Source organism: Peromyscus maniculatus, chromosome 2 (genome assembly GCF_049852395.1).
Source record: "Peromyscus maniculatus bairdii isolate BWxNUB_F1_BW_parent chromosome 2, HU_Pman_BW_mat_3.1, whole genome shotgun sequence".
Taxonomy (NCBI): Eukaryota; Metazoa; Chordata; class Mammalia; order Rodentia; family Cricetidae; genus Peromyscus; species Peromyscus maniculatus.
The window spans coordinates 16,485,391-16,504,288 of record NC_134853.1 but is presented as its reverse complement, the minus strand read 5'-3'; the positions used below and the strand labels follow the sequence as shown (position 1 = coordinate 16,504,288).

The window sequence follows — 18,898 nt, the reverse complement described above, 5'->3', positions numbered from 1 at the left end:
CAGAGTGCATCATACCTGGCTAAATCTAATTAGATATTAATCATCTTAGCATTTATGTGTCCGACAGATCTGGTCTCAAAGGCTAAAGAGAAGACTGGAACACAGCTCAGTGATAGAATACTTCTGCATGCTTGTAGCCCTGCACTCAAATGCCAGGACTGAAGGGAATTTTTCAAAAATCTTCAGCTGAACCTGGAGACTCAGGCTGTGATTCTAGCCACATGGGAGGCTGAGGCAGGAGGATCACAGCTCAAGGCTTGCCGAGGCCACAGAGCAATTTCAAGGCCAACCTGAACAACTAAGTAAAAGGTGGTGAAGGTCTAGCTCCGGGTAGAACTCTTCCCCAGCACATGCCAGGCCCACATTCAGTCTGCAGTACCACACACAGCAGTAAAGCTTCATTTGCATTACCTGGAAGTTAAGAATCAACTCAGAAAAGTGAAGTCATAATAAAGACACATAAAAGTTTCTTCAAACGGTGTGAAATAAAACAACTTGTAATTGGAGTTGCTGCAGAGAGAGGGAAGAAAGAGCTAGGCTAAGATAATTGCTATAATTGAAGATAATTACACACTTTGAGCTCACAGCCAGCCGTGTGAAGGAAAAAGAAAAAAGGAAATAAAGGCAATATGACTTTGTATGTATTGCATGGTTTTTCTAAAGAGAAGCAAGCAATTCACTGGGATGCAAAACCCTTCTTCCAGCTCTAAGAGCACTAGGTATTTATTACACAGAGGCAGAAAACTTCCTGGACCCCACAAATAGAGCAGTGGCATTCATTAACAGTTTTACCAAAAACACAGATAGACAGGTCATGTCAGCTTCTCATTTAAATATGTCACACAAAGCTGCTATTTATGACATGAAATACTCATGTCATAAGCTTGTAGGTTGAGCTGCTACCTCCTGGGCCTCCCAGCCCATGACAGTAGGAACATGCTAGACACAATACTAAAGCGTTGTTGGTGTCCTGCTTAGCAGGGGCAGGATGATGCCCTTCAGCTCCTGAGAGCCGCCCCAAGCAGTAGTGAAGCCGGGTAAAGGGTGTCAGGTGAAGTACACACTGTTAGGAAATGTGGGGAACCAGCATTAGATCATCCACCCTACCCCTACCCTTTTAATCGGGGTAGCCAGAGCATTCTGACATGGCCTTTGAGGAGGCGTTAGTCATTTGGGTACTGTTCTGAGATCGTGTGCCTTGGCATCCTGGATGAATCCCGGCTACAGACTCAGACTTGGAACAATAGCATGCCTTGCACCATTCTTCCCCGTGTTCTCAGCAAAAGGAAGCAGAATGCATCTGTGGGTATGCAGTAGCCCTGCAATTTGCCTGCTCCTGATAGACTATGATATGCTCACTTACCAGGAAGCCAAATAAGTCGAATTTTATAGAGTTTGGAGAAGGGCCTAGGGAATGAATGTGGAAAAGCCTGACTTGTACTTGTTTATGGTAGAATACTGTGCTTAGAGTACAATAATCATAAAATATTTTACAAACAAGAACAAGATAAAGTCAGGTTAGTTAAGTTAAAATGATAACTATGAATTCCTTTCCCAGTAGGAATTACTAAGTATCAATAACTGCCTTGCTTTTTCCTAGGTGAGAATTTTGTTTTAGGAGGGAGGTTTGTGGTTTTGTTCTTGAGAGGAGTCTCACTGGTTTGTTCAGACTGGTCATGACACCCTGGAGCCGGGCAATCCTCCCATGGTCTCAGCCTCATCAGAGCAGAAGGTCGATCGCCACACTCAGCTCCTAGGTGACTTTCCATCTGTTCCTGAAATCATCTCTTGTACCATTTCACAAATATACTTTGCTGGAACTTTTCTTCTAAGAGATCCAGGAGACAAGTGAGATCCCCCTCTACTGTATTTCCCAGAGCCACCAGCATGGCCATGCATGCAATGCACACTTCTCACTTCTAGAAGACGGTACCACACGCCTTGCAGTCTACGCCCCTAACAGAACCAGAACCATGCAGAGCTTCAGTGGCAGAAAAGAGTGAATTCCTAACTACATGAGCAAAATCTCTTTGCATTTTCATGTTGTTTGTTTGGTTGGTTGGATGTTGTTGTTGTTGTTGTTGAATTTTAGGGGTCAAGGGCTTGGGAGATTCTTGGATTTTGTTGTTTTGAGACAGCATCTCACTAGATAGCCCTGGCTGTTGTGGGATTTGCTATGGAGAGCAAGTTGACCTTGAACTCCAAGAGACCTACCTGCCTCTGCTTCCTGACTGCTGGGATCAAAGGTGTGCATCACTACGACTGACTTAAGTTCTTTTTTAAAATGTTTTAATTGTGTGTAGATGTGTGTGTGTGTGTGTGTGTGTGCGCGCGCGCGCACACGCGCACGCGCATGGGTGCATGCATGTGAGTGTAGATGCTCTCAAAAGCCAAAGCTGACTTATCCCCTGGAGCTGGAGTAACAGGTGAATATGAATCACCAGATAATGGGCACTGGGAACTGAACTTGGATCTTCTGAAAGAGCAACAAGTTCTCTTAACCTCTGAGCCATGGTGTTAGCCTCTGGCTGAAAGCGCGTCATAGTAACTTGCATTCCAATAACATCCATTTCCTTTTGTTACATTAATAGAACTAACTTTGACACTCTGGGATGGTGTCATCATCACTTTTCTTAGCTTACTACAGCACATCTTAGAATGTGCCCTTCCCAAGCTCAGTTTTCCATTTCACCATCTGTCACTCACTTCCCTTCAATGTAATACCATTAACATTCCTCTTCCAGAAAAAAGTGTGAAGACCAGAGGTATCAGAGCCATCCCTCATAGTAGCTCTCATTGTACAAGAGCAGAGAACTTTTCTGCTCTTCCCTTCCCAAAGAAAATGGGCATTGTGGGTAAAGTGACCGTATTGACTGCCCAGGTCCGAAGTGCTTTAAACTCCGTGGAGGGAAAGGCTGTGCCTAACTCCTCAGTTCAATGCATCCATTCTAAGTTCCTTTGCAAGCCGGTCCTCACACTGCAGCAGGGACATTGCAAACACAGCTCCTCCATTGGGGAACTACTGCGACATTCATTCAAACCATGAAACTCTCCATATAACACTCTTAAGACTTTTCATAAGCACGGTCTCAATGCATCACCTCCATTTTAGTCTCCATTTACAGAGAAAATGGAAGATCTTGGGGGGAAAGATGTGATTTTCATTAGCTATGAAGATGTTCAAAATTGGATTTGCTTCAGTTCATTAGGTATTATAATCGCATTAGTTACGTAGCTTTACAAGGAGCACAGTTGACCCCCAGAGTATCCCTGAGAACTCCCTAGAGCTTCCCCTTCTCTGCCATGGGATACACAGTGGAATTTTACTTTTCATTTGTCAGAAATAAACCAAGAAAAATAATACTGTATGTAGAAACCCTGCCCCCACAAACCCTCCCTCACCCTCTATAGTGAGCCCCTGCCTGATGCTGTGACAATGTTAAGTAATTCTGAAGTTTTGAAAATTTGAAGAGTGACTGCCACCTCCCTGGGGTCCCCATTAGGGAGATAAACAAATATCTAGCATATTAACCAGTGGTTTTATCCAAACTGTGGCATTTGGAATCTGTCTGAGGGTATGTGTAGATGAGTCATATCCTTAACCTTCCCCTGCTACCTCCTGAAAAACCCCTGGAGTGCAAGCAATCCTGTCAGCTTAACAAGAGGCTGGGAAGCTGCATGTCAGATCCACGACATGGCAAAGATGCCTGAGGAGCTGTGATGGGCAGGAGCAGGGACAGTGGGCACTTCAGCTGCCCGGTGCAGATGGGATGAACACTGTAAGACTCACATGCTCCCTGGCCTATGTTCTTTGAAGGATTTTCATTTTGGAATCTCTTAGGATGCAGGGTAAAAATATAGACTGTGGGATCCCACTTTGAATCTATACCAGAAGATCTGAGGGTCAGGTCTAGGCATCAGATTTCATAAATGTTTCAGGGGTTGTGAAGCAGGACTGGAAAAGGTGAAGGAAAGAGAGATTCTGGAGGGTACCTTTGCTTGGGGGAGCCAGGGTCAGGGGTGGGGTGACGAGAGCAAGTACATGTCACATTCTCTGCTGCAGACCCATGCGGTTATTGGGCAAGGCCAAGTCACAGCAGGCATCGTCACAGGCCGACACAACACTCCCCTGTTCAGAAGTAACATGCTGTTCCACCCTACTGTCCTGTCTCTGTTTGAGACCCTGTCATTTCCTCCATGCAGTTTTCTATAACTAGAGACTTTTTAAGCTCTCCAAGGCTTTAGCAGCTTTTAGATGGAACAATGAACTAAAAACATGACAGCTTCCTATTGCTGAGTTCCAGGTTCACTCAGGTTGGACCTGGTATGAGCAGGCCCTCAGGAGAAGACATGAGGGTTGGCTCTGGGCATCAGGTTTCCCAAAGGCCTCAGGTGTTCCAAAGCAGGATTGGGAAAGGGTGAAGGAGGTGATTCTGGAAGGCACCTTCAGTGGCTCTCATCCTAGATCCCAGATCTTCTGTTCCACATCTGGCAAGAGAAGAGAGAGAGATTAAAGTATTAAAGTGTGTAGACACACACCTTCATCCGCGTGTCCGCCTTTCTTCATCGTGTTCCCCATCTGACCAGCCACAGACAGGGTGATAAAGCAGGAAAAACTGCCCTAAGAAGTCCCCTAGTTCAGTGAAGTGGTGCCTCACAGGCATAAGAACCTAGGTTGGGGTGTCCAGCACCCATGTAAGAAGCCAGGTGTGGCAGTGTGTGTCTGTAATCCCCGTGCTCTGGAAGCAGAAACAACAGGATCCCTGGAGCTCCCTAGTCAGCCAGCCTAGCCAAATCAGTGAGCTCCAGGTTCAGTGAGACACTCTGCTTCAAAAGATACGGTGGAAATCAGCCAAGAAAGACATCTGATGTCCACACTGGACCTCCATACTTGTATTTACACACATGCATGAGCACATTGCATACACACAGTCACACGCACATACACACACACACACACACACACACACACACACACACACACACTTCCAAGTATGTCCTTCCGTGTCTCGTCTTCCTCAATCACAGCCCTCTCGCCCTCCTTCCCTCTCTTTTCTACACCAGATGACTTGGTTGACTACCGGTCATACATGCTTCTGTGAGGTTTTCAGTGCTCGTCCCACCTCCCTTAAGTCTTTGCATTCTTCACCTTTGGTCTTAACTATAAAACCAGCAGCTTTCTTCTGTCTGTGCTGGCACCTCCAGTCCTTGAAAGCTGGCCCATCTTCAGAGGCCAGCTGACGCCGCTGGGCGGCTGCGTGCACGTGGGGGGTGGGCCTTTCCACCCTGCGAGCATGCGAAGACTGCCTTTGGAATCTGCCCGACACATTGAGGACAGTTCTCAGCTTGAGACCACATCAGTCCAAGGCAGTGCAGCTGCACGAATTCCATGGAGCCTTTGCAGCCACGCTACACAGAGCCAAGCTGCAGGGATTGCGGCGGTGGCGTGCTGTCTCAAATGTAACACAGTGGAAGGGAAAGGACTCACGGCCTTTTGTTCTCATTCTGCATGCTTGAAATATAATGCTAAGTTGTTTTTTTTCTTGTGGCCAAAAATAACATCCTTGATTGAGAAACTTTGCTCTTACAAAGTTGACCTATTTCTCAGCTTAAGATGTGATTGGATGTGTCCCGTTCAGCACACAGTGGGTAGTTAGAGAATGAGAATAGCGAAGAGTTAGAAATGTCCAGAGGTATGAGTCAAGAAACCAGTGGGGCCAAACCAAGAAACTGCCCCTGTACTTCCTCACCAACAGAGACAGTCTCTAGAATGTCATAACTTCTGGAATCCCCTCGGGCTTACCACACGCTGAGATAGATGGAGTCCTCCCAAACCTGCAGTCTGGGGGGTTTGCCAAAATGCAAGCATTTGCCTTTAAAGAGCTTCAAGCTCAGTTGACAGTGGTGGCCCACGCCTTTAATCCCAGCACTCGGGAGGCAGAGCCAGGTGGATCTCTGTGAGTTCGAGGCCAGCCTGGGCTACAGAGCGAGTTCCAGGACAGGCTCCAAAGCTACACAAAGAAATCCTGCATGGGGCAGGGGGGGCGGGCTGTGCCCAGCCCCAGTGACTCGGTGTTACTTGTGTATGAACCACTAAATATCTGGGGCTTTGCTCAGTTCTGGCATTTTTGTTAAAGGCTGTTGGAAATCGCAGCCAGAAATATGTGCATATGCTAAGTACATGCTTTCTGTTTCTTTGTTTCGTGGTTTGGGGAGGGGCAGGGTTTTACTACGTAGTCCAAGCTGATCATAATTCTCAATTTTCCTGCCTCAGTCTCCTAGGCTAGAATTACAAGCATGTGCCTGTAATGAATCATGAAATGTAATGTTCATGAAATGATAGGGGCTTGAAGTCAGCCTCGGTGTACACCGTAGATTATAGCTGATATTTTGGAAGGACTGTGGGGTAGATTCCTGGTACTACATGCTGCCTACAAAGACAGCCTGTGATTTTTTTTTTCCCCTCATGGCATCAATTTAACTGATAAGACTTCCCATGAACCTTAGGACCATGCTTCCTGGTGCATTCAAACTGTCCTTAGGAACGGCTGGGCAGCATGTGTGCCTATACACCCAGCCCTGCCTTGTTCTCACTTGGAGAACCACAGCCACCTTCATGAAATGATAGAAGCTAGAAGCTGGAAAGGAATCTTAAATGACCACGTTTCTCAAAGGGGGAAACTGAGGGAGGCCTGGGACGATTTAGATTCAGGCCACACAGCAGCTTAGTGGAAATGCATAGAACAGAATCTGCTGCACGTGGCATGGGGTGTCCACCATGCCTGTCAGTCTGTCTGTCAACTGCTGGGCTGACAGAACTGCCTTGTATTTAAGCACCACTGGGAAAGAAGGTGCTTGAGACCTTATGGCCGTACGCACTTCAAGGACGGTGAAGGCCAAGTTTCAGCACCAGGGAGCTAGCCACACAGCCTCTAGCTCTCGTTGGAAGGATGACAAATGTCTTCCTGACAGGACTCAAATATCTTACTGGCATGAGTGGAGGTGAAGGCCATAGGTCACCATCTAGACAGTAGCTAAAAATGGAGAGCCTTTGACCCCTCCAGAATGGCTGAACTAGAACTTCCAGGTCATCAGTGAGTAGCTAAGATTACAGGCCTGTGCAAGCAAGCCAGGCCGGAAGGTAATGTGCAGGACCACTGTCTCAGCCACTGTGCTGCATGAGCCATACTTAACCCTTCCTCTGCCAGCAGATGGCGGAGTCATCTCCTGAGCAGCGTGCCTTCACTGTCTGTGCCTGTCTAGTGGTACGGCCATTGATTGCTGTGGCACAGGGAGCGGTATTATGAACAGAGTACCTCTGCTATTGTTTCTGTTCTATTGCTTAAGCCATCGTCTGCCTTAAGTTTTACTTCTCCAGTCCCGAGGGTGACTTCCACATAATAAGCGTGTTTGGACATACAGTGCTGTTAGGGGATGCAAGAGAATGATAAACTCATAATTTAACCTGTCCAAGTGCATCTGAGCCATATGTGTGCGTGTGTGCGTGCGTGTGTGTGTGTGTGTGTGTGTGTGTGTGTGTGTGTGTACATGTGCGCATGCGCGCACACGCAAAAGCAAATGCACTTGTACATGTGGAGGTCTGGGCCAATGCCAGGTGTCTTGCTTACACTCCACCTTACACTCACTGAAGTTGGAGCTCACTGCTTATGCCACACCAGCCAGCTAGTGAGCTCCAAGGAGCCTCTGACTCCTATCCCCCAGCACTGAGATTATAGCCGTGTGCCACCAAGCCCGGCATTTATGTCAATGCCAGGGATCCGAACTCGGGTCCTCGAGCTTGTACATCAAGCACTTTACTGACTAAGTCATCTCCGTAGCCACAGAGCTGAGCTTTTAAATACAGTGAGCTGCAAGAGGGGGATTTGACTGGGAGGTATTTATGTCCAAGAGTTTATTTTTTAAAAAAGAAGCAGCTGAAATCTGCTTGTGTTGTCTTGTACTATTATGAAAACAAGGGCTCGGTCAGTGAGCCTGAGAAGCCAAATAAAGAGGTCTGGAAGCAATGCTTAGCTGAGTGTGACGGTAAATAGACCTGGGCTCAGGAAGCATCCTGTGAGCAGCACATCCATCACAGCCCAGCTGCTGCCCAAGGCCTGCGAAGGGCTCTGGCTGCCGCGGAAAGACAGCCTGTGATTAATGCACCATGAGACTGAGCGCTGCCCAAACTAGTCATGATGGGGAACCAAAGCGCGAGGGAGGATGGGTAGAGGTCCCCTGTCCTCACTGTCGGCCATCGTCCCTGGGAGGGATGAGAGCACCGGGAGAACCCCCTCTGGATGGCCTCTGAGCACCTAGTGCTGGAGAGGGTAGGGAGCCCTTCCACTGACAGTGGATTAACAGGAGCGTCAGTTCCTGGTATAAAAAACAGACTCAGTGACGCTCATAGCAGAGGCCCATAGGACTAAATCAAACATCGTATACATGAGCTGGAAAGATGGTTCAGCGGCGAAGAGTACATAGCACTCTTCCAGGGGGGCCTGAGTATGGTTCCTAGTGCCCACATCAGGTAGCCCACAATTCCTGTGATTCCATTCTAGGGTGTCTGACACCCCTGGCCTCTATGACACAAACCCACATTGTTAAATATGAATAGTTTTAATCATAGGGAAAGAGGCTGGTATGCAGTATAGACTCATTTAGAGTTCTGATGGGCTTTATTTCAAGACTGGGAGGTATGGCCGGTGTGTAGCCACCTCCTCGTCCTGGAGAGCCTTGGTAAAGGAAGGCACCCGGGGCTGTGTACCAAGGAGCACTGTGGAGATCAGCTGGCTCATCACTCTATGACACTGTGCCCTCACAGAAAGCAGCCTGAAAACAGAAAAGCAACTTCTTGTCAAAAGGCTTCTGTTGTCCCAGCCTGCTCAGAAGGCTCAGCCGCCTCAGAACTCCTTCTTCTGCAGATGGATTCTAAACGCCCACTGTGTGCCACACACTGAGGCAACAGCTGACACCCAGAGAGGTCCACGGAAGGGACACTGGAGTGCTTTGCCATTTTAATTTTGAGTAATGGTAGACAGGAAAACTTCTTCTGTGAGCGAGGCCTTAACTGAGCGTGGAGGGGGAGAGGGCTGTGAGCATAGGGAACCTGTTCGGAAGAATGACCCAGAAGCTGAGCACTGACAGACAGGATGTCATCAAATTAAATCCCAGCAGAGGCTGCAGATGTGTAGAACCCTCTTTCCTCTGAGAAGGGTAGCAGCATCCAGCTCCCTCCAGGGGAGGGGAGATGCAAAATGGTCCTCTGTGAGAGGGGATGTGGGGACCCTCAGCCTGACGACAGTGGGGTTGTCAGCACCCAGAGCCCTGCTCAGGTGGTCGCAATGTGTGTAGAGCAACAGCGTCCCCAGAATGATCCGCTATGCTCACTCCCGAGGGAGGCTTTGGCCCCAGGACACACTGGGCTGCTTCAGCTGTTCCACGCGCTCACCTCTCTCTCCCTGCTTCTCTCGCCTACACATAAACCACACTTGCATTTTGAGAATCTCCCTGCTCATCTTCCCACAGAAGCAGCTAGCAGGAAAACTTCCTGTCCAGAACCGATTGTTCAGCTCGTGGAGATGCTGAGATCTCAAAGGAAAGTGAGGCGAATGCGTTTTCCGCTAGGTCAAGTAAGCAAGCAGACAGCATAAAGAAAGGCCTTGGAAGGCCCCAGCTGCGGGCTTGCTGATGTGTCCCACACACGGTCCAGAGGCAGGACAACAACGCCTCTTCACCTGCTGCCCTCCTGCTCAGCCCAGGCTGGGTCACCTTGACCCAGAGGCAGGCAAGTGGATCTCGGAGCTCCGTCTGGAGGCAGACAACACAGGCTGCTAGAAATACCAAACCCTTCTCGCTCCCCCTTTCCTTCTCTCCTCCCCCAAATCCACATCAGATCATAATGAGAAAAGGCAGTCCCAGGAGTCACTCCCCTGCCCATGAAACCCCACCGTGCCTCTTCACCATTTGTGGGTGCGTGAACAAAGCAGCTGGGTTCCAATAAACAAATGGCAGGCGTGCCCAGGTGCTCCCCGGCAGGGTCTGCTCCCCTGCGTCCAGTCTAGGTCAGAATCCCCGGCCAAGAGAAGTAGCCAAGCCCTGCTGACAGATGGCATAAGGAGGTTTAACTTACCCCTCTCATAGGATAGAGTAACTGGCCCTTTGTGCTGGTGGAGGTAAGACTTTTGGGGAAACGTGGTTCTCAAGAAATATCAAGACACTGCTCTGTGGTGACATCACAGGAAACAATACCAGAAAGAATCTTGGCCCAGAGTCTCTTCCCACCTTCTGACCTTTGGGTATCTTCTTTCCATGCTCCAATCTTGGTAACATCTAGATAACCATCTATGCACACACCAAGACCAGAACCTTCACAACACACCGCGGAGGAACAGAACACTTGTTTCCATGGTTCAGGCATACGCACAGACCTGCTCCATGCCGTTGCTTAGCGGGCTTGCCTGTGTCTGCCAGAGTCCCTGCAGCCTGAAAAGACAGCCAACCAAATGCAAACACTTGAGCTAAAACTCTCTCAGGGGATGTGGTGGTTCATTTCTAACCGTCCACATAATACAACCTAGAATAGCCTGGGAAGGCAGTCTCAATTGTCTAGATCAAGTTTGCCTGTGGGGGATTGTTTTGATTGTTAATTGAAGACCACTGTGGGCGGCACCATTCTCTAGTAAGGGGGCCTGAACTGTGTAAGAGGAAAAGCAAGCAAGCAGGATTACATGTATGTATTTCTCTCTGCCCTTGACCGAATAGGGCACAACTAAATGCGTCAAGTTGGCACTGTGACTTCCCTTTGGTGATGGCCTATAACCTGGACTGGCGAACCAAACACGCCCCTCCTCCCCTGAGGTGCTCTCGGTGGTGGTGCTGGGAGTGTTTGTCGTCATGGTGATATTTTATCACAGTGACAACCGTGACGTTAGGACAGAGGACATGAGAAGTCTCTCCTGGGATTCATTTACCCTGGGCCCCCGCACCCACCACTGCATGCAGGACTGGGATCCGCCTGAGAGAGTGGCTCCTCGTGGTTGTTAACTTGTCTGGTTCATTTGTTGCCCACAGTGTGTCCTTTCCCCCATGGTTCACATACCTGGTAATGACCAGGCAGGAGCCGTTCCCATGGGGCTTGTGACTCCGTCCCTAGAAGGATCATCAGCTGAGATGGTTTCTCTCATCCTTAATTACAGGCCCACAGGACAGCTGTGAAACAGTAGTTACTGTCATTACTGACCCAAACCTGCTTCAAAGGAGCTGCAAGTGTCGGCCTAGATAATCTAATGCAGCGGCGGCAGCGGCGGGCCATCCCGGCCCTGCAGAGGGTTATTATGTGACTGGCTGTGTGTGATCAGAGCACCTACCTGTTAAGTGTGTTTGGCTAGGGAAGCAAACAGCTGCCATGTGCTCTGTACCTTTTCATTAATTGTGTCTGGTATTTGCTTTTTTTCCTTTGGAATTGATTTGGGTGGCTGATAATCCAAGCTAATGAAGACAATTAAAATGCCAAGTAGACAAACACCAGAATTATTCAGCGCCTCTGTGAGGCTCCAGCCTGCTCCCTGGAGCCGAAACTAGACCTATGCTGCCACCTTGTGGCATAAAATGGCATCTGTTTTAAAGGTTTTACTAACAATTGACATCGTAGAATCTGTGTTTGACAGGATGATAATAGTGAAGTTTTCAGCACAAAATAAGCAAGCTTGGTATGTTGATGCACACATGTAATCCCAGCGCTCTGGAGGCAGGGGAGGTAGAAACAGAAGTTCAAGGCCACCCTTGGCTACGGCGCCAGTCCAAGACCAACAAAACGTACATTAAAAAAAACCTAAATAGACCCACTTCTGAATGAATTCCCAGCGGAAGTTTTATAAGCTGAAGTACTGACCTTCCTTAGTCAAGAAGGTGAGTGCCCACAGTCCCCCCAGAATTGGCATAGGTCTGGGGGATGCAGGAAACCCCACGGCCATGTCCAGTAATGCAGTGTGTTTTTATTACACGGCTGTCTGCAACTTGATTGATATCGGTGTATCCAATAATGAGGTATACCACAACACAAAAGAGCTGTGCACAGTTGTCCACTGCTTTTCCAGCTGTGTGGTACACATGTGTCACAGTATCAGTTAAGGTGCAGTAAAGGGAGATAGGACTCCTTTGCCCTGTCTCAAATAATTTTTAAAAATACTTACATGTGCACTCTAAAGTCAGCTATTCTTTTTTGGTTTTGGTTTTGGTTTGTTTTTGAGACAAGGTCTCTCTACATAGCCCTGGCTGTCCTGGAATTCACTATGTAGACCAGGCTGACCTCGAACTCTCAGAGATCCATCCACCTGCCTCTGTCTCCTGGGTGCTGAGATTAAAGGTGCACACCACCACACCCAGCCTCCAAAATCAGCTATTCTTGATGAATCTTTTCAAGAGATGTAACACATGACGGGGCAGTGCATTCACACAAGAGAAGGGACCTCCACATAAAGGAGGAGACAGTGCATCTATGCACGTTGGCAGCGAGACAATTGTAGAGGAGCCTATGGGAATTCAAGGTGTAGTATCCAGGGAAGACATGGGGGGCAGAACTATGGGGGCAGATCCAGAAAGAGATGGAGACAAAAGAGTATAAGATCTCTAAACTAGGAATACTCTCACTCCAGAGGTCAGAGGTGTGGAGGTACCCGCCTGCCCGGGCACCATGTGCACACCCTTGATGCCAAGCCCCTCCGGGGACTTTGTAGAGGACCACGGCTGCTACCTTGTCTCTCGGGGCTCTGCCCAGACCCCTGCTGGAGCCTCACCTTCCAGTAGAGTGGCACCAGGAGCCACTGCCTTGGAAGCTGTCCAACAGTTGAGACTCTGAGATTTTACCCTGGCTCTCTGGGAAAGTGGTACCAGACAAGCGTTCTTTTCATGGTGAGATTTTTGTGCAGATGAGAACTGGGGAGAATTTCTTTCTGTGCCTTTTCATGAAGTTCTAATTGAAGGGGGAAAGCCAGGAGTTTTGACACATTTTCTGTGAGTTCCATCTTTTATTCAGTAACTTGTAATGACTCCCTTTCATCTCCCTCCCTGGGCTGTCCTGCTAGGACGGTACCCCACGTATTTCCCTGTATCCAATCAGCCCCTCCTGTTAAGGGAACAAGAGAGGAAGGGGAGACATGTTCAGGAATGGAGAGAGGCACTGGAATGGAGAGGAATACTGGAGAGCCCCTGTGGGCTTCTGGTCCACCACTCTGCCTTTGGGCAATGCACACAGTCAGCTCTCTTCTAGGAATTTTGTCCTTTATAAATAGCATTGATTAATCCAGTGTGTGAATGAAAGTCCTTTGTCTGTGCTTCCTAAACTATTTCATGGTTTACACCTACACATAAAAGTTATTTTATAGGTCACCACAATTTAAATCCTTCTTTCGTGTGTATTTTAGAAACCTATTGCCGTGGCAGTTTGTAGACACAGTTGAAAGAGAATTATTTTTTGCATCCTGAAATGTAGTGGTTATTTTATTCATGTAGAAGCAATTTGTCTGTGTATTACTTTGAGCCTGGCCTGTTTACAGGCATAATGTATAATCAGAGACAAATTCTGTATTACCCAAGTTCTAATGTACGCATTTATAGAGCATTCAAAGCATATTCATGTGGACTCACAGACAGAGAAACAGGATTTTCTCAGCTGCACTGGGCTTCAGCTACATATTGTTCTTCATCCTTGAAGACTGAGATAAACATGTCATAGAGAAATCTGCATTGGTTGAAATGGCTTGGACTTGGCCCCTTTTGTTACACTCTGGTCTGTCACCAAGACACCCTAGAGGTGCCAGCATGTGCAGCCTCAGGGATGGCCACTCTACAATGCTGTCACTAAGACAAGTGAAACGTAAACATTAGTGGTCTTCTGCAAGGAGGACATGGCTTATGACTTGTCATCCTAACACAGAAGTTAGGTTTTCTTACTGTACTGCTTACTTGAGAGTAAATTCCAGGCTGTTCCTTTTTATTAGAATGTTCTGGAACTAACCAAATGGGTGTTGTGTAAATAAGATCTCTCTTACCATGGATAGTATTGGCCTGGTGTGCTCCTCCATTTTCAATGTGCTTCTAATACGGAATATTTGACACCAGTACCTGGACATCCTCAGAAGCATTACAGTGGGAACAGGGGGCTGGTCCAAGTGAGCTAGGGTTTCCTCAGTGGTCAGGAGCACAGCCGTGTGGAGTCCAGGCAGCCAGATTCATGGTTCCGGAGCACTTGGACCAGGTTCTTCCCCTGCAAGGGTCCAACCCGCTCTGTAATGGGGACGAACAGCACCTCCCGCTGAGTGGTGGTGGCAGCAAGGCATGCCAAGCGTCTGGTGGCGTTCCTGGGACCTGCTGAGTGCAGGTCTTAGGCCTACTTTGTAGTTCTTCACGAATCCATCTTCTACTGAGGGGGTGTCCTCAGCACGAGCTTCCAGCCTTCCCTTTGAAAATGAATGACTGGGTACCTAGCAGCAGCTCAGTGAAGACTCCTCCTAGAAAGTAAAGTCACAGAGTCACACCCTCAGTGAACAGCAGGTGTGAAGACGGGCCACACTGACCATAAGCTATCTACGATCAAAATGGGCTTGACACTGGGTAGTGGTGGCAGAGGCAGGAGGATCTCTGTGAGTTCGAGGCCAGCCTGGTCTACAGAGTGAGATCCAGGAAAGGCGCAAAGCTACAGAGAAACCCTGTCTCGAAAAACCAAAAAAAAAAAAAAGGTGGCTTGAGGAGCTAGGGAGACAGACGGTGGGACAGGGGGACAGACGTTGGGACAGGGGGACAGACAGTGGGACAAGGGGACAGACGGTGGGACAGGAGGACAGACAGTGGGACAAGGGGACAGACGGTGGGACAGGGAGACAGACGGTGGGACAGGGAGACAGACGGTGGGACAGGGGGACAGACGGTGGGACAGGGAGACAGACGGTGGGACAGGGGGACAGACGGTGGGACAGGGGGACAGACGGTGGGACAGAGGGACAGACGGTGGGACAGGGGGACAGACGGTGGGACAGGGGGACAGACGGTGGGACGGGGGGGGGGGGACAGACGGTAGGATGGGGGGACAGACTGGGACAGGGAGACAGACGGTGGGACAGGGGGACAGACGGTGGGACAGGGGGACAGACGGTGGGACAGGGAGACAGATGGTGGGACAGGGGGACAGACGGTGGGACAGGGGGACAGACGGTGGGACAGGGGGACAGACGGTGGGACAGGGAGACAGATGGTGGGACAGGGGGACAGACGGTGGGACAGGGGGACAGACGGTGGGACAGGGGGACAGACGGTGGGACAGGGAGACAGATGGTGGGACAGGGGGACAGACAGACAGTGGGACAGACATTGGGACAGGGGGACAGACAGACGGGGGACAGACAGTGGCAGTGGGACATGGGAGGAAAACAGCATTTTTGCAAACTGTCTGTCTAGGGACCGGTAAGATAGCCCAGAGGTAAAGCGCTTACCACTGAGCCTCACAACCTAGGTTCTGTCCCTAGGACCTACGGAGGAGGAGAGGACGGACTCTTACACATTGTCTTGTGGCCTCCACATTTGTCCCACGGGGCATGCACACACACACACACACACACACACACACACACACACACACACACCTAGATCAACAAAAATTAATAAAATATTTAAAGATGTGTATGTATGTACATGTATACATGTGCACCAAACATTTTATACTGCCCTAGATAAAGACATATTAAGTCCAAATAAACATGTTTTCTTGCTTTGGGGTACTTGAAATCTTTATTGAAGACCTGAAGAACCTCCCTCGAAATAAGCCCATCCTCCAAATATATCAAGATGATACAGTACCCATTGCTCCGGATGCTCTGCTAGGCACTGGTCATTCCCAATCTGATTCTCACACGAGGAACACACACATCGGACCACAGACTGGGTCGGTGTCGGGTTCCCAGGCATGCCTACCTCCTGCACACGTCACCCTGGCAGCTCTGAGACCTTGCTTATGACAGGAGGCTGTGCGTTTCTTACTTGAAGTGATCGTCAACAGAAGTGCTGGAGGTTTTTCAGATTTAGAAAGAAAGCTAGCTGGCCTGGAGAAAAGACGCAAGCCTGATGGTGACTTCCTGTGAGTTTCCTACTCATTTCTTACACAAACTGAAGGTCATTTTACAGGGCCAGTGCACATGCATCGGGCACCATGGACAGCAGTTTGTGGGGTGGCAGTGTGGCCGCACTCAAAGTTTAGATTCAGGTTTCTCTCCGGTTTTGAATTTTCAGCTCAGGAATGCTCAGCCTCTCCAGCGAAGCGACAGCAAACGTGTGGTTCTCTCTGCAGGAGGACGAGGCCTCTAGACCCATGTGAGCACCTGTGAAGAGCTGCCTCCAGCCTGCTGCTGGCCACCCCGGCTCCCACCATGGGCCCTGCAGGAAGCACACTGAGCAGCGGGCACATGCAGATGCAGATGGTCCTGTGGGGAAGTCTGGCTGCTGTGGCCCTGTTCTTCCTCATCACCGTCCTCATCTTTCTGTGCTCGAGCTGTGACAGGTGAGGACAAACACGCCTCTTCTGGAACCTATCCCCTGGGCCCAGAGGAGCCTGTGTATGAAAGAGCCCCCCTGGCCCATGTTCCAGGACATTCTTCATCAGTCGACTGGAAAGCCTTACTAATTTTCCTGGAGAGCAAACCTAAGAGTCCCTCGTAGTGTTTCAAATGTCTCAGAGGGAGTTCTTGCTGTTCCTTGAGCGCATCCTTTTTGTGTGTTGTCTTTTCCTAGCTGTGGGCATTTTGAAATCTGAGTGGGAGACACTACATCTTTTTTCCACAGTTGGAGTTACTGAGGGTGCTCGCTATTACGTGGCTTGGGAGAGCTCATGTATTTTTAAAAATGTGTGTGGTGAACTGCCCTTTATGAAGAGACAGATTTGTTTTCCTACAAGAGAGACTCGCTGAATGTGGAAACATTTTTTTTCTTCATTTTAAGCATTGCGCTTGTCTCCCTTTGCTCGGGGAGAAGTGGAGTGCTTTGCAAGCAGGAACAGTCAGGGGAGGTACAAAGTGGGCAAGCTTCTGGTATTGCCAGAGCCCATGGGGACCAGCTTAGCCAGCTCCCTGCTCGGTTCTCTCAGTCTGAGAAGAAACGGGATGATATTTAGAAGTCTGATATGGACCCCACCCTAAAATCTGTCAAGAAGGGAAAATCTAGACTTCATGCAGCCTCTCCTAATCCCTGCTAAGCATGGCACCAGGTCTTCAGGGCTGGGACAAGCCTGACCTCCAAGAAGATGAGAACATGGGAGACCCTAGTTGTAGCTCCCACGAGCTTGAAGATTCTGCTCTTGCAATGACTCACTTTCCCGCTAGGTGTCACCCTCTCCTCACCATAGGTAGAAATGTCATCTTTACTACTGACAGCTTTCTTAGAGACTGTTCTGTGTAAAGCACGTTCTATTTTTACTCACGGGACTTTTCCATAGACTAGAGGTACATATGACTCACCCTGAGAGCATGTCACTTTCCTGACATGCCAATGTCGTATCTCCTGTACTTTCTCTCATGTGCTTTCTCAGCATGTGACTCCACAGACTCTTCCGGAAGATGAGATCATTGTTAGGATTTGCTAGGGAAAAAAAAGAGCTGTCTGTCATCTGAGCACTCTAGGCACAGCCAGACCCTGCTTGCAGCCTGCCTCTGTCCTCCCATCGTGAACTCGATCCTCGGCTCACTGGGAGGGGACTGTGCAGGGAGGGGACTTGACTGTCATTTGTGACTCTTTCCCTCTCTTAGCAAAATAAACCTCGTTCATAAAACCAGATAAACATTAGCCTAGAGAAGCATGGTGTCCGCCTCACTTTAAGGGACACGCTTGACATCAGAATGACGTCTTCTTTTCCACTGCAGAGAAAAGAAGCCAAAGCAGCCCAGTGGGGACCACGAGAACCTGATGAATGTGGTAAGCCTCGGTGTCTGTCTGTCTGTCCAGGGACACCTGCCCAGGCATGTCGCTGCTGGCTTTTGACCCCCGGGAAGCTGGCATGCGGAAGTAGAGAGACATGACCTGTGGCTGTCTACAGTCTGCATGTGTGGCTGGGGGCGGGGAGGGTGCGCTTCGCCGGTGCTCACAGCGGCTTCTGAAGCAAAGGCAGTCGCCGGACTGCCTGGAGGATCATACAGGGCTCCAGCCTGCTGCAGGGATGTCTTCGTGTCCCCCCTGGTCTGAAAGGGCTGTCACAAGAACAAGCTGGGTGACTCATAAGATTTACTGTCTCTCCACTCTGCAGAGCAGAGTCGGGCATCCACGGTGTTGTCACACTATGTCCTTCCTGAGTTGGATCTGTTCTGAAGCTCAGTTCCTCAGTTCACACCCAGTCCTTGTCTCCACCTTCCCGCCACCTTCTCCCATGGCCCTCATGTCACCTTTCCCGCTCTGAGTGTCTGTCCTTAGGGCCAAGTCCCCTGCTTCCATAAAGACACCAAACATAGAGACTGGAACCCACCCTACCTAACCTCAGCTAATGTAACCTCGGCCTCAACTGGTGTCATCTGAAGTGGCCCTGTTTCCAGAAAAAGTTCTAGTCTGTGCCCTGGGGAATAAGATCCTGACCTACATTTCGGTGGAAATACAACCAACCGTTCACCAGGGCCTGGGGCCCACAGCAGAGGCTGGCCTTGCCGCCGACTCTGATCCTCAGCATTTGAGGGGCTCTTAGTGGGCCCAATAGTCTCAAGGATCCACCCACCTGGGCGAGAACCAGCCTGAGGGTGTCAGTCTGTCTGTCCTTTGACTCAGCTGTGCCCTTAGGAAGCGGCGCAGTCTCCACAGCTGTATCCTCGGGGCTGTGTTAAGAGTCCCTCTGAGCCCCAGGGCAGGGCTGGGAGAGAAGTCACTTTCGCTCAGA

General features: G+C 49.3%; 1 protein-coding gene across 6 annotated transcripts in view; it reads left to right on the top strand.

The window, feature by feature from the left end:
* Nucleotides 1–18,898, top strand: part of Pag1 (phosphoprotein membrane anchor with glycosphingolipid microdomains 1) — a 147,210-nt gene that overhangs the window by 110,422 nt on the left and 17,890 nt on the right. For 5 of the 6 annotated variants that reach the window (XM_076563799.1, XM_076563800.1, XM_015996574.3 and 2 more), the window contains 2 exons: nt 16,337–16,546; nt 17,901–17,952. In XM_076563799.1, the coding sequence (XP_076419914.1) occupies nt 16,416–16,546; nt 17,901–17,952 (183 nt within the window). In that variant the 5' untranslated portion in view covers nt 16,337–16,415. Of the gene's footprint in view, nt 1–16,278; nt 16,547–17,900; nt 17,953–18,898 lie in introns of all 6 variants that reach the window. The other variant, XM_042270780.2, reaches the window with a different exon arrangement.